Below are 15,070 nucleotides of genomic sequence, written 5' to 3' on the forward strand. Positions count from 1 at the left end.
ATTTTGCTGTCACTTTTAGACTTAATTTTTTATTAAGTAAACACTGCTTTGAATATCATTAATATTCAAATAATATTAAGTTACTTTTTTTATTTTTGTTTCTTGTTAAAAAAAACATACAATTTTTATTTTTTGTATTCTCTTCTGTTCAATATTTATTTCTTTTAAACATAAAACATAAATATCATATTCATTAAAAATACATCATACACGTACATATAACATTAAATATAATAGCTATATGTATACGATATGATGCAACAACGATTAAAAATTTTTGGTAATAATGATTGCTCGTTTTACCATTATCTGTGACTATGACATAACCTATAACCGGCACATAAGAATCACGTTTTGCGATTTCGACGAGAATCTTCGAGAAGTACGAGCTCAGAGTACTTTGAATATTCTGTGAAGTCCAATATATCATTCCATATAACTTAAAAAATGTTGCGCTTGCCTCGTGTAGTCCGACAAACTGTTTCTTTAAACAAATCTCATCAGTTCTCCAGATTATATGCCAAAGATGTGAGGTTCGGTGCTGATGTAAGAGCTCTCATGCTTCAGGGCGTCGACGTTCTCGCCGATGCTGTTGCAGTCACAATGGGTCCCAAAGGTAGGAACGTTATTTTGGAACAGTCCTGGGGTTCACCTAAAATAACCAAAGACGGTGTGACTGTCGCCAAAGGTGTAGAGCTTAAAGATAAATTCCAGAATATTGGAGCAAAACTCGTACAAAATGTAGCGAATAATACAAACGAAGAAGCCGGCGATGGAACTACCACAGCGACAGTCCTTGCCAGGGCTATTGCTAAAGAAGGTTTCGAGAAAATTTCAAAGGGTGCTAATCCTATTGAAATTCGCCGCGGTGTGATGATGGCCGTAGACTCTGTGAAAGACAAGTTGAAGAATATGTCCAAGCCTGTTACAACACCAGAGGAGATCGCGCAGGTCGCCACCATCTCTGCTAACGGTGACACGGCTATCGGCAAGCTTATCGCTGATGCAATGAAGAAGGTCGGTCGCGACGGTGTCATCACTGTCAAGGACGGTAAAACACTTAACGACGAGTTAGAAGTCATCGAAGGTATGAAATTCGACAGAGGTTATATTTCACCATATTTCATCAACTCATCTAAAGGTGCTAAAGTCGAGTTCCAAGATGCTCTAGTTCTCTTCTCGGAAAAGAAAATCAGCAATGTACAGACCATCATCCCAGCATTGGAATTAGCTAACCAACAGAGAAAGCCCTTGGTGATCATTGCGGAAGATGTTGACGGAGAAGCACTGTCAACTCTCGTTGTGAACAGGTTGAAGATTGGCTTGCAAGTTGCAGCCGTTAAGGCCCCAGGTTTCGGTGACAACAGGAAAGCTACACTCAGTGATATGGCTATTGCTGCAGGTGGTGTTGTATTTGGAGATGAAGCCAACCTCATTAGGTTAGAAGATGTCCAGCTCTCAGACCTGGGACAAGTTGGTGAAGTTATAATCACAAAGGACGACACTCTGATTCTTAAAGGTAAGGGCAAAAAGTCTGACATTGACAGGAGAGCAGAGCAGATCCGTGACCAGATTCAGGAAACAAACTCAGAGTACGAAAAAGAAAAACTGCAGGAACGTCTTGCAAGATTAGCTTCAGGAGTTGCAGTTTTACATGTTGGTGGATCCAGTGAAGTTGAAGTCAATGAAAAGAAAGACCGTGTCAATGATGCTTTGAATGCAACCCGTGCTGCTGTTGAAGAAGGTATTGTACCCGGAGGTGGCTCTGCCCTCCTTAGGTGCATCCCAGTCCTTGAACAGCTTAAAACTGCAAACTCTGACCAAGCTACTGGTGTTGAAATCATCAAGAAGGCCCTTAGAATGCCATGTATGACTATTGCTACCAATGCTGGTATTGATGGATCAGTAGTAGTTGCTAAAGTTGAAGATCTTGGTCCTGAATTTGGATATGATGCTTTGAACAATGAATATGTTAACATGATCGAAAAGGGTATTATTGACCCAACAAAGGTTGTTCGAACAGCACTTACAGATGCCAGTGGAGTCGCATCTCTCCTCACAACAGCAGAGGCTGTCATTTGTGATATGCCACAAGAAAAGGAAGCAAACCCCATGGCAGGTATGGGAGGCATGGGTGGCATGGGAGGCATGGGTGGAATGGGAGGAATGATGTAAACTTGCTAAGGACTTAATATGCATTTAAGGTGTACAGAACTATATTAGTTACATCACCTGTTAAAGGTATTGCAAATGAATGAATGAACTACAATTGTGCAGTGAATGATTATTTTTCTTATTATTGAGTCTGATTGTGTTAGAATAGAGACGGCTGTCTTAGAAATATTTAGTTTAATATTTGCTTCAGTGGAGCAAGGTGTTATTTTTTAAAAATAAATAAATGTTATCCATATTTTGTTTTATTTGTTTTTTTTTTTAAGAAAAAGAATAATTTTGTGTTAGCCAATCAGCCTCTGTAACAATAGTCACAAGACACAACATTTCATTTCAAGTTGATAGTGTAATGGTTTTATTAAAAATTTCATACAGCAACAATGTCTATGAACACAGGTGACTATTAACCATCAGTGGCTAATTTACATGCCCCCTTAAAAAAAGTACCGAAATGTCTAATATATTTAGATTAACAAAAAATTTCTATAAAAATAGCTTAACTCTAAATATATTACCTACTATGTCCATAATAATATTTTAAAGAAATAAAACGTTTACTACATTATAATTAATAACTTTATATGTAATGTAAAATATCTAATTTTTTGAAAAAAATCCTGAAAGCTTAAGTCAACGACCTGATGATATTATACGACGACGATAATGTAACTTGAACTAAAGTGAACAAAACGTATCTACATTCTAAATGCATAGGCACCGTCGCTATTTATGGTTGTTTCAATTGATAACCAGTTACAAGGAGTATTATCTAGCATACCTATATTAACTACACATACAAATTTAAATAAAAATTGTCTTTGTGTACTTATGTATGTTTTATTCAATGAAATAAACTAGTCAACAACAAGTTATGTACTTATTTGGTTATTTATTTCATCGTCAGTCTTAGTTTACATGTTAGCTTTTAGTTTCTTTTAAGTAATGAATGCAAAACGTGGCCGATTATTATAATATAATATCGTATGTACAACAGTAATGAATTTCTGAATACGGCCTGTCTGCATATTGAAATTGTCTATTTGCCTATTTAATAAGCAGCTAAGTATCACTTCATCGTTATAAGAGCGATGGTATAAATCAGATTTATTTAATTTCGGCTAAATTTGTGAACGAAGAGTTATCGTAACGTTTAAAGTTTTCTCTTATCAGTACAAATAGTTTTTGATAACATCGTTACCAACTTCTCTTGTACGACATAATATCAACCAATATTAATGTTTTAATTGAGAGAATTATTTCTTTATATGTTAGCATTAGTTAAATTTACAAATAATCTAAAATAATTTCATGAAAAATATATTTTATTTGGGCTCAAAATTATAATGTTATCATCTTCAATTAAACTTGTAACAAAATGATTAGTGTATTTCAGTCTTTAGATTTTATAATAAATTCTTTACCTTCATTTAAGGCATTTACCTTATTAATTTATAGTTCTTTGGAATATAAAAAAATACGTTGGATGTTATGGCTATTAAAAGGTTAATTTGCTGGTAGGTAGGTCTTTGTAATAGCTTGTCGGGATAGGTTTCCGATTCGAAGACAACTTTTTTGACAAAAAAAGGTTATAACTTATAGCTATCAAGATTAAATTAAAACACATTTTGTTTTTTAAATGATTTATCATCTGTTAACTTGTCTCTGAAATCACTGAATATAAATGAATATTATTTTAGAATGTTAGTTTAGTTACACAATGATAACTTACTTTTAATATTACTAACATAGTAAAAAAATTCAATAGTCATACCATATATAACATTAATGACAATATTTACGATATAATATAAACATATTTAAGTTTATACATTTACTTAAAAATAATTCTATATTATTTAACAGGTACATGGATAATAATCGAATATACATTAAAATTATTTATATAAAATATAATTAAGCTATTGTTATAACTATAAAAAAATATAAAAATTAATATTACAGAAATATTTGTTCCTCGTCCGAATCGCCGGTACCATAAATAAAATGTCTTCTAACAACATTGCCATCAATTGCACATTCAGTGTCGATAATATTGCTGTTTTTACAAGGTGTTACTGGATACCTAACTGGTCCAAGCCATCGCCTACTAAGACCGAAGTTCCTTGGCAAAGCTACATTCTTTAACGAGGAACTCTTGACTGATTGATCGAGGCTATTAATAGATGATTGAATAGACTTTCTCACCAGTGGATTGTTCGATTTTTCATTTAAATAATCATCTGGTATATGGACGTCGGTTGGAATGCTTAAACTTAAAGGTCGTCGTTTTGGCCTACTGTTAGTCAGTTGGCCGCGCCATGTGTTAAATTTCTGAGTGGATTTTTTCTGTGGCGTGTCCTCTTGTGACGAATAATTACCTAAATCTGACTTTTCGTAAACTTTATTTTCTGATTGACATTTCTGCAAGTTGCTGCCTGTAATATTGTTTTCTTTTACAGATTTTTCTTTCATTCTACTTATGACTTTTTCTTTTGTTAGTTTTATAAGCGCGTATATAGTTTTTAGTGCTTCTTCATTTAATAATTCGTCATCTATTATTTCTACATCTAATGCACTAGCGATACTATGTCTTAAACTATTTTCCAAACCCCTACTAGTCTTTTCTTTTACATGTAAAGTATTATCTAACTGTGCATCACAAATTGTGTTCTTGGAAGTATTTTGCAATACAATAAGTTCCACTAATTGTGGTGCTGATTGCAACATATTTAAAGCTTTGTCATATTTTAAATTAAGTAATGTTTGTCCATTGACAGATATTATTTGGTCTCCAGGTAGAAGTTTTCCACATACATCAGCAGCACTTCCAGGAGTTATAGACTTTATATACACATTACCATCAGAACCCTCAGCAACTTGTAAACCTAAAGCATTTGTCTTATCTCTTTCTAAAACAGCTGTAACAAAAACTCTTTCACCTTGAACACATTCCATGTTATCAAGCCTTTCAAATATGGATGTATTCACACAAGATTCATTTCCAGTATCATAGCTATACACATCTGAATAAACTTTTGGAGATTCTAGGACATAAGCAGTGGGTGCTTGAATCATGTTCTGACTATAGCATCTCTCTGGTAGCAATTGCATACTATTTATATTACAATGCTGCCTTTGTTCAGAGCTCAGGTCATCAGAATCACTATGTGCAGTTGCTAAATCACCATCTGATCTTACTGTTAAAAGTTTTGAAGGTGAGCCTGCATACTTGCCATCTAATGTAGACTTCATACCATTGAAAACTCTTGTCCCCATTTTCACACCATGCCTCCTTGGTAAGCTACTTTCTGATGAAGATAGACCCTCATTTGAAGAACTCCTTTGACCATACCTATTTGGAGAGCTTAAAATACTCTCATCACTTGGTTGAGGCGATAATATTTGTCTCAATAACTGTTCTGTAGAAGGCTTCTCATTTTCTTTATTCTGGGATTTTTTATCACTGAAAAGATCCACTTTAAATCTTCTTTTGATTGGCCTTCTGACTCTAGGATTCCTTACTGCAAGATTGTAACTGTCTTGATAGTTACTGCAATCTACTTTCTTAGGACTATTTTGAACATTTATGGGGCAATTTAATTCACTTGATAAATAATTTACAAAATCATCTTTTGCATATAGTTTTAAATACAGTCTGTGGTGTAGTGATACTAACCAAAATGCAAAATAACTCTTATTATCTGTCATTTTAAGTTTATATTTAATTCCTATTTTAGACAGACCAGAGTAGGCATTAGGCATTATGTAAAGGCTCTTTTTGTTATAATAGAATGTGTGTATATGATGCCAAGGCAAACTCTGTAAGACAATGCGATTTGGATTAGAGCTTGACTCATCAGAAATATTGTTGGTTCTTGAATAAATGGTCACACCTCTTGGACCAATAGAAAGCCATACATCCCTACAAAATCCATCTCTAGTTGCCCAAATAGCGGAATAAAAATGTGCACCATAGTCTCTAAAAGTTTGAGCCAGAGTTATGTAATTTATAATGGCCTTACTCCTGTCCAATCCACGTCTAGATTCATGAGCTCGTTTCATACGAAACTTGACTTCAGTCATGTCATTTATAATAAGAGATTCAGGTAAATAATGTTCTAATAAAAAATAATCTGCAGTTCCATGTTCTCTATATGAAAATTCACCAAACTCAATGTGTAGTGCATATCCCGTTAATAAAATGAGATTCTGTATTGTTGAGACCATCTGTCCTTCAACAATTGCTCGTCGGAGTTGTAAATAAACCCTATGCCTCCATTCCCCATCTTGAATGTTATTGGACACATTGATAGGTAGAAAAAACTTTATTCTTAAAAATAATGAGACGGATATCTCTTCAGTACCTTTACTGAGCTTACTGCTAGTTTTATGCCATTGATCAGGAACAACTTTCTTTATTTTATAGTCATCTGGTAAAAAGACAAAATCTCCACCAATCAATATTGCAATTCCAAGCATGAAGTTATGATCATATTTTTCACTTATAACTAAAGCTTCAAATATTTGTCCAGCAGTGATTGTATTAGGATCACATATAACTTCAATCCTCTGGCCATTTAGAAGTACAACTGTTATAACTTTTTTATCACATAATGCTGAGATAGTTAAATCTAAATGTTTAACAGGTTGTGAAGCTCTGACAATGAATTCTGGTCCTACACAACCTTCTTTGCCTTTCATGCTCTCGGCTCTGTAAAGTCTCGAAGCAGCTCTTTGAACAGGTTTCCCAGATCTGAAGTTGGAATTAAAATTCTTTTTTTTACTATAATCTTCCTCTTTATTGAGCGCAGTCATGGACACTGTATCTGGAATGTTTGTTTCAATTTGTGTACTGGAAGCTATATTTATTGAGGAATGGGCGTTACTTAAACCCCCTAGCCGTGGTGTATCAAAAACTGTGAACACAGCTTTTCTATGGTTCCTTGTTAATCTGCAACTCGGAAAGGGGTCTCTTTCATCAGGAGATTTTAATATATTAGCGAAATTTCTAGGCTGCGTACAGACTTTGAGATCGGTTGAGAATTTCTTTTCTTTCGACATTTTTCTTGGTTCTATCTGATGGATGTCGAAAACTGGACTTAGTGTTATCGAGGTTGCTGAGCAAGAACTTCGTCCAGAGTCTTCATCACAATTTCGAGGCATTTTATTTTACTGAAAAGTGAACAAAATTGATAATTATTAATAAGCAAATGATGGTCTTATTCATGACTTTTAATGTTAATAAGGAATGCAGCTAAGCTCTTTTTTAAGGAATTTCAACAGATATTATTCATATGTAAGTTCTTAAAGTAGTTCGCCTTGGTCATTCATAGTAGCGAAGTAAACGTTATAAATGATTCATATATTTTAAATTATTATACAATATTATTATTTAGTAGACTTTGCAGTTCACAAAATACTTACTTCCATATGAATAGATTTATTCTCCAATACGAATATTTTTAAAAAGTTACTACGACATTTCTTACATTTTACAATTATAAACCCATATTTACATAAACTTGAAAGCAAAATTGTAAATAACAGCTCAACTTCAACCTGTCGTTTTTATTTCACTTGTTGCTTGACTCGATGTTTTTTTTTTAAACTTTCTAACTATTTAGTGTTGCTATTGTTATCATGAATATTCGTTAACGTTATAATCATTATACAATCTTATTCAATACTCCAGGACGCAAGCAGTTTAATAAGTGCATAGGTACTTCTGTAAAAAGTATTGACAAAAGAATGCCTATAATATAGCAATAACACAGTCAAATTCTCTCAAAACCTTGTGAACATTTATTGTAAATGTTATTAATTTAAAGTAATTATTTAAAAATTTTAAGTAGGTAGTAAACACAAAGTAAACACAGATTAAACACTTTAATCAGTATATAATAAATACAATAATTGTTATTATAAATTTCAAGGAAACAAGATAGTACTTTATAGTCATTAAGTGATTCCTCCTCCTTCATATTTGAAGATTGACTCAATTTTATCCAATACACGCCAACCATCGAAATAAGCTGATGAATAATCTACATTACGTCTCAAAAACACAAAAGTTTCTTGGAAGAATGATGAAGATAGTAAACGTTGACATTATTTTCTTAACTAAACGTTTATAACGTGTTTGTACAAACATGGTCACCTAATGCAGTATTTTTTTATTTTAATAATAATATTTATTTACTCTAATATCTCATGTACTAAATAATTGTATCGATTTTAATATTTATTGAATTAACGAGTAGCAACACTATGGACTATGGTGTGTTATTGACTTACAAATTATAATTATTGATAGTAAGAGAGATTTTGACGTTGATTAACAATAAAATTATATTGCAATTTGATTTTTGTTAATTTAATGGAAAGTGTTTTCGTATAAATGTACATTGATGTTAGTGGTATGATGTTATTTGGCGTTACTTAGTTATAATGTCTACTTTAATTCAGTCATACGAGCAGCAGTACTCTGTCCTAACAGCTGATATAACAGCTAAAATAGGGCGATTAAAATCTGCTACCGACGGTAAGCTTAACTTTAAGTATAACTTCTAAATTTGGTGTCTCATATTTTATATTATTAGACATAATATCTGTTTGTAGGTAAAATTGTATTTTGTAATGTTTTAAAGTTATTTTGACTTGAAAGGGTGGGTTCTGTATTAATTGACATAGTAAAGACTCTTGTAGCTGCTTACTTATAATAAGTTAAGTGCTGCAAAATATAATAAATTCTACTAAAAGTTTTTTTTATTTTTTCTTTTATAATCATAATATAAGTAGTTTTAGGAAATTAACTAATTTTCAGACGATCGTGATAATTTGTCAAGAGAAATCCAGTCTAATTTCGAGGAAGCAAATGATTTGGTATGTATTTTTTCCTTATTGGCTTTTAAATATAAAAGCAATATTAATATTTCATAAAGTAAGCATGAATATTAATAGGTACAACAAAATCCTTTCAAGACAAAATATATTATAAAAATAATATTCTGAAATATTTTATTTTTAAAAGTTAATTCTATTATTAAGACCTCATTATCACAATTATATTTTACTTTACCAATACATGAATTAATTCAGAAATAAATTTTAATCTCTTGTTTAAAAAAAACATGAATAGATAAGGCTCATTACAAGAATATGTAAATGATAAAAAATAGTGAAATTTTTATTACTTAAATTAGTGCCTACAGCACAAATTTTTTGTTTTTTTGAGAAAAAGTTATCATTAGTCATTATCTGCCACAATATAATTCTTCCTAGTTCCTTTCAGTCGAACAAACCTGTGAAACCAATGGTAGCTTTGCATTTAATTCTTTGACATGATGATTCCGCAGTTCAAATAAGAGTATACTTTTAACAGATTATTTTTATCTTTATTTTGAAACACTTTTAGGGGTACTTTGTAAATTTTGCATACTTTTTGGTATCACTTCATTGTTCTATCAAACCAACAAAGAATAAAATAAAAAACAAACAACAAATATGTAGTTGTTTTCCAGGTTGAATGTTGAAAAAGAATGTAACTACAGGCACAAGGGATGTAACATCTGAAATCCCAAATTTGATGGTCAGTTGATGAATGGAATGATTAATATTTATTAAAGTATGTCTTTGGGCAGTTGTGAGTACTAACCATCAATTTGCCCATTTGCTAGTTTAACTACTTATAACATGATAAAAAAAATATTAGTACATACAATGATTGGTGAACCCAACTGTAGGCTACATGGAAAGTATTTAATCAATGGCAATACACTAAGGTAGTCATTAAATCCTGATAATAATTAATTATTACATCAAATCAATTGTTCCCTCTCATAATTCATTGGGATAGTAAATTTGACACATAATTGACAATATAATTGTATGTTATAACTTATAATACAATACAAATATGATATAATTACTGTAGTCTTCATTCACAATTGAGATTCAATGTTTTATACATAGGTTTAATAATAAATTAACTACATACAATGTTTGGTGAGGTCGGCATTTACGAAATACGAATGTTCGCAATTTTTGATGTTCCTATTTGTTTTTTTTTTAATTCTATGCCCAAAAATAAGCGTTATCAGTGATCTCTATGATTTTTTTGTTCAAATCAATTTTTTTTCTAATAATAATCGATTCATCATAAAATTTTGCTCTGAACGCTTTCGAATTGAACGCAGGCAAACCAAACTATCCAAACTATTATTTATACGGCACTTTTTGTAATTCATAATAAAATACGCGGGGTGGACCGTACGACGCCTTGCACAAACGGGTGAATAAATCTGTTGGCAACTTTGTATAACATGTCCTTGGTTGTGGTTGATTGCACTGGGTAAAATCCTTATATTAATAAGGATTTTACCCATTGCCGTCATCAGAGTCGATTTGACAATTGTAGACCCATAGAGAATCCGAAAATATGTGTATTAAAATACATTTTTATATTTACTTCTAAATGCTAAGACAATTGCATACAAAATAAACTCTCTCACTATTCCTTCAAAGATTTATTGGGCTATTTATCAAAATAAAGAAAAAATAGTAAAATTTATTATCTGGCCCTGACCTATTAGTATGGAGGATCTAAGGCACAGCCCATACAACGGTAAAACTAATAAGACCGTATGTAGAATAAATCAGAATTCACTTGTTTTATGTTATAAAATTACGATTCAAAAGTGCGTGCTTGAATCAAATTGATACTAGTTTCAATTATGACAAAGATATGATTATTTCAGTATAACTTATTAACTTAAAATTTGGTTTCCCAGCTTGAACAGTTGGAGTTGGAGTACAGGGGCGCCGGCTCTGGGTCGAGGGTAGGAGCCTACAGGGCTGAGTTGCAGCGAGTGAGAGAAGAATACCGATCAGTGGCGAGCAATAGTGCAACTTGTAAGTGTATTTTAAATAATAAAGAGGAAAATGCTAATTAACGGTACCAAAGTTTTGTTATTCTATTTTCAGAATTTTAACGAATTCGTGTAATATCATTATGATGTGTTTGAACATGTCTATGTAGAGTACATTCAGTAAATAATATTCTATTTACTGTCCTCTTACTTGATTAACAGATGCAAGCGGCTAAACATTAACGTATGTTCACATGGACGTGACGAAGCATAGTGTGTTAAGCTTTAATTTATTAAAATCATTCCCAGATAATATAGACCAGGAGGAATATGAAGATTGGTCGATGGTTAACGACCAGCGGCGGAAGCTGCTAGATAATACGGAACGTCTAGAGAGATCCGGCAAGAATCTCGCCGAGGGCTACAAGGTGTTGCTGGAAACCGAACAGATCGGGGCCGCGGTGCTTCAGGACTTGAACGCTCAGAGGGAAACGATTCAGAGGTCGCGCGGACGGGTCCGTTGCATTTTCTAAATTAACTAAAACTGATACACGTTAGTTTGGACATTGATTTTATCGTATTGAGTTTTTAGCGTGTAGGCTATATAACAACAACAACAACAACAACAGCCTGTAAATTCCCACTGCTGGGCTAAAGGCCTCCTCTCCCTTTGAGGAGAAGGTATGGAACATATTCCACCACGCTGTTCCAATGCGGGTTGGTGGAATACACATGTGGCAGAATTTCTATGAAATTTGTCACATGCAGGTTTCCTCACGATGTTTTCCTTCACCGCTGAGCACGAGACGAATTATAAAGACAAATTAAACACATGAATCAGCGGTGTTTGCCTGGGTTTGAACCCGCAATCATCGGTTAAGATGCACCCGTTCTAACCACTGGGCCATCTCGACTCGTAGGCTATATATATAGACTCAAATCTATATATTGTGCTGGCGGCACAAGTTATTCGAATGTCTGCGCCGCAGCTCCGCGAGACGGACGCGCAGCTGAACCGCTCGTCGCGGCTCATGAACAGCATGCTGATGAGGCTGCTGCGCGAGCGCGCCGTGCTGGCGCTGCTGCTGCTGGCGCTGCTGGCGCTGGGCGCGGGCGCGCTCTACGCCTACGCGCCCTAGCACGCGCCCGGCCCGGCAGCCGGCCCCGGTCCGCTGGCCAGCTTCGACCCCGGTCCGCTGGCCAGCTCCGGCCCCGGTCCGCTGGCCAGCTTCGGCATCGGGCTGGTGGCGGGCTCGCTCGCGACCCTGACTGCGGTGTACTTCGTGTACATGTTCCGGCGCCTCGAGAATCTCGTCTACCTGGTATTGAACCGCGACGAGCGCATGTGCCTGCGCTGGATGTTCTCCATCTGAGCGCCGACGACGACTCCGCCCCGGGGGAATATTCTAACTTTACGACGAGAAATAATTTAAACTATAGTCTATTCGCGTTAAGAATGCAGTGAGTTGTCATTGTTTACCGGCCTCACTCCGCCCCCTGACCAATCAAATCTTTTTTAACAGCAGGGTGAATGTGTATGCACATTTGTGTTAAAATTCCAACAAATTATAGTTGTTTTAAAGACTAAGTATAATGAATTTAAAAAATACACATTAAAATAAAAAATCCAATCGGGTTGTTTAATCAACAAAATTCTTAACACTATATACAATCGTTTGCGAATCTTGCCATCGCGATGTAGAAATTTACATATTTTGACATAACGTCATCTAGTAGCTATAGGTTACATTAATTATTACGTGTACAGCTTGAATAAATTAAATAAAAATATATAAATAAACAAAATTTAAATTATAAAAATATAAGTTAATAATTAATTAAATGTGAACTTGACTTTGTAATTTGAAAAGATTTGATTGGTCAAAGGGGGCGGAGCCAGGCCGGTAAACAATGACAACTCGCTGCATTCTTAACGCGAACAGACTATAGTTCGATCTATGTCCTTCGATAGTGTAATATGCTATTTGAATTATTTATATCCAGTTGCGAATTAAATTCGGCCATTATGGCGCCCGGTTGGCGCTACACACGCTACGATGCGATCTCCTTAATCCTAATAGTAAGATAAAAATATAAATAATTTAGGAAACTTTATCGTTACGTTTTATTTTAAATCGACTTATTATATTTAATAAGTGTCTGTAATCGCACGTTATTAAATTTAATCTAGCGACGTTAGGTGTAAGAATTATTATTTATCTGTGATCGTCTTAATTATTGTTCTCATATTAAGAAAATTTCCTTATAGCATTAATGTGACAGATTTATTTCTTAGACGGTTAATTCACTTATTTAAAGGGAGATTTAATATTCTAGGTGTAATATTATACAACACTTAAGAAACACAGAATATAAACTTTAATTATGAAAATATGAATTCTTAATTTGAAAATTTCCAACACATCATTGTGGCTATCAACTGTATAAAGACATGGAAAAGATTAACCAATAATTTATAGTAACTTTAATTTGTAATTAAAATACTTTAAAGTTTATTTATTTGTGAATTATTAACTTTTTCATAAAGTATTTCAGTAAGTTTCATACAATCACTACTAAACAAAAAAAATAACATAGATATACACAGAGTAAACAATAATCAGATTTAAATTTAGAAGGTCATATGTAATTGTGGCCATAGACAATTTTATTTATAGATAAGTATAAAAAAACATTCATCTAGTGACCACGGTACTGTTTTAAAATGTTAGTCATATTGGCATTTAGGTCAGTCTGTGTACCTATTTTCAATTAAATAAGCTAGTACTCATACATAACAAAACATAACTGTAATTACGGCGGGGTATAGTAGCATCGATTGTATATACCGTTACGAGTCCTGTCAATACTATCATTAATATATATTAAAAGTTAAATTATTTAATAGAGTATTAAGTTATAGTTATTAAGTGTGTCTTCGTAATGTCGCTATTGTTCATAGTAAACTATGTTAATTGTAATATCGTTTAATTTTTGTGTATATCTGTATTATTATTCTGATGAGAGACTGTCATATACTATAGCTAGAAAATTGTAGATAGATTCTTAAATTCACGCTAAGCTTTTGTTTATATGATAATAAATTTCTGATGTCATAAAATTTGTTTATATTTCATATAATCTCTCATTTTCATTCAATAATAAAATGTCATTTTAATTTCAACTCTATGATTACGTTTGAATTTAACAAAAAAAATTATCGTAGTAATCCAAGTTATTCCTTATTACATCAACTAACTGCCAGTGAAAGTCCTGTCAAAATCGGTCCAGCCCTTTCGAGACAGACAAAAATTGTAAAAAATGTTATTTTGGTATATAACAGACATTCCTATTTTTTATACGTATAGATGAAGTCTCTCATTAATAGAAGCTTCATCATACTATATTTAGTGATAATAAGTTGAGCTGGTTTGACTAGAATACTCAAATCTATATAAACGTCATTATAATCTCATCTGGGAAGGTATAATCTTCTGATATTTTATAAGTGGCGGATTTACAAATCTGCCGCTAGCAGGCTATTCAATTTTTGCCGCCCCTACTTTTTTTGCAACATTTATGATTTGTGTTCTATCGTCTACATTACATCAGTTTTCCCGTTATTAGTATGATTATAAACTAGGTGATATTTTTGTCAGTCACTAGATTATTATACCAACCCGCTATGGAGTGACGAGTATACGGATTACGGACGTAATGTGTATACATATAGTTATAAGTTTTTCTTTTTAATTTCTGTAAGATAATAACAAATTTGTGCTAAATATGCCGCCTTAGGCTCCAGCTTGCTTAACCTAATGGTAAATCCGCCACTGATAACCACACAGCAATGCATTGTTCTGTGTTCATTTTGGAAAAGTTTAATTCATAAGGTTGACGCTCGCATTTAAAACATAAAAGTAAAATTATTTGATCATAAGTTGGCAATGATAAAGTTGGCTAGTATTTAAAAAAAAAAACTGTACAATAAATTATTTATTAATTGAATTTTTATTGATATTACATATTAT

The 15,070-nt window shown here is 33.1% G+C and overlaps 3 protein-coding genes across 3 annotated transcripts; 2 read left to right on the forward strand and 1 right to left on the reverse strand.

The window, feature by feature from the left end:
- The first annotated feature begins 314 nt into the window (after positions 1-314).
- On the forward strand, positions 315-2,408 carry LOC124536759 (heat shock protein 60A-like). The gene has a single exon (XM_047113345.1). It carries the CDS (start codon positions 448-450, stop codon positions 2,173-2,175), a length of 1,728 nt encoding a protein of 575 aa, XP_046969301.1. The 5' UTR covers positions 315-447; the 3' UTR covers positions 2,176-2,408.
- A 1,417-nt stretch (positions 2,409-3,825) lies between these two features.
- Positions 3,826-7,781, reverse strand: LOC124536796 (tyrosine-protein phosphatase non-receptor type 13-like). Its single transcript, XM_047113397.1, has 2 exons — positions 7,597-7,781; positions 3,826-7,344 (listed from the first exon to the last, which is right to left on the reverse strand). Exon 2 carries the CDS (start codon positions 7,333-7,335, stop codon positions 4,129-4,131), a length of 3,207 nt encoding a protein of 1,068 aa, XP_046969353.1. The 5' UTR covers positions 7,336-7,344; positions 7,597-7,781; the 3' UTR covers positions 3,826-4,128.
- A 655-nt stretch (positions 7,782-8,436) lies between these two features.
- On the forward strand, positions 8,437-12,403 carry LOC124536670 (vesicle transport through interaction with t-SNAREs homolog 1A). The gene is made up of 5 exons (XM_047113225.1): positions 8,437-8,713; positions 8,996-9,054; positions 10,962-11,082; positions 11,349-11,554; positions 12,029-12,403. The coding sequence occupies exons 1-5, from the start codon at positions 8,620-8,622 to the stop codon at positions 12,176-12,178; spliced, it is 630 nt and encodes a 209-aa protein (XP_046969181.1). The 5' UTR covers positions 8,437-8,619; the 3' UTR covers positions 12,179-12,403.
- Positions 12,404-15,070: the final 2,667 nt, after the last annotated feature.

The sequence above is a fragment of the Vanessa cardui genome, chromosome 17, assembly GCF_905220365.1.
Source record: "Vanessa cardui chromosome 17, ilVanCard2.1, whole genome shotgun sequence".
NCBI lineage: Eukaryota > Metazoa > Arthropoda > Insecta > Lepidoptera > Nymphalidae > Vanessa > Vanessa cardui.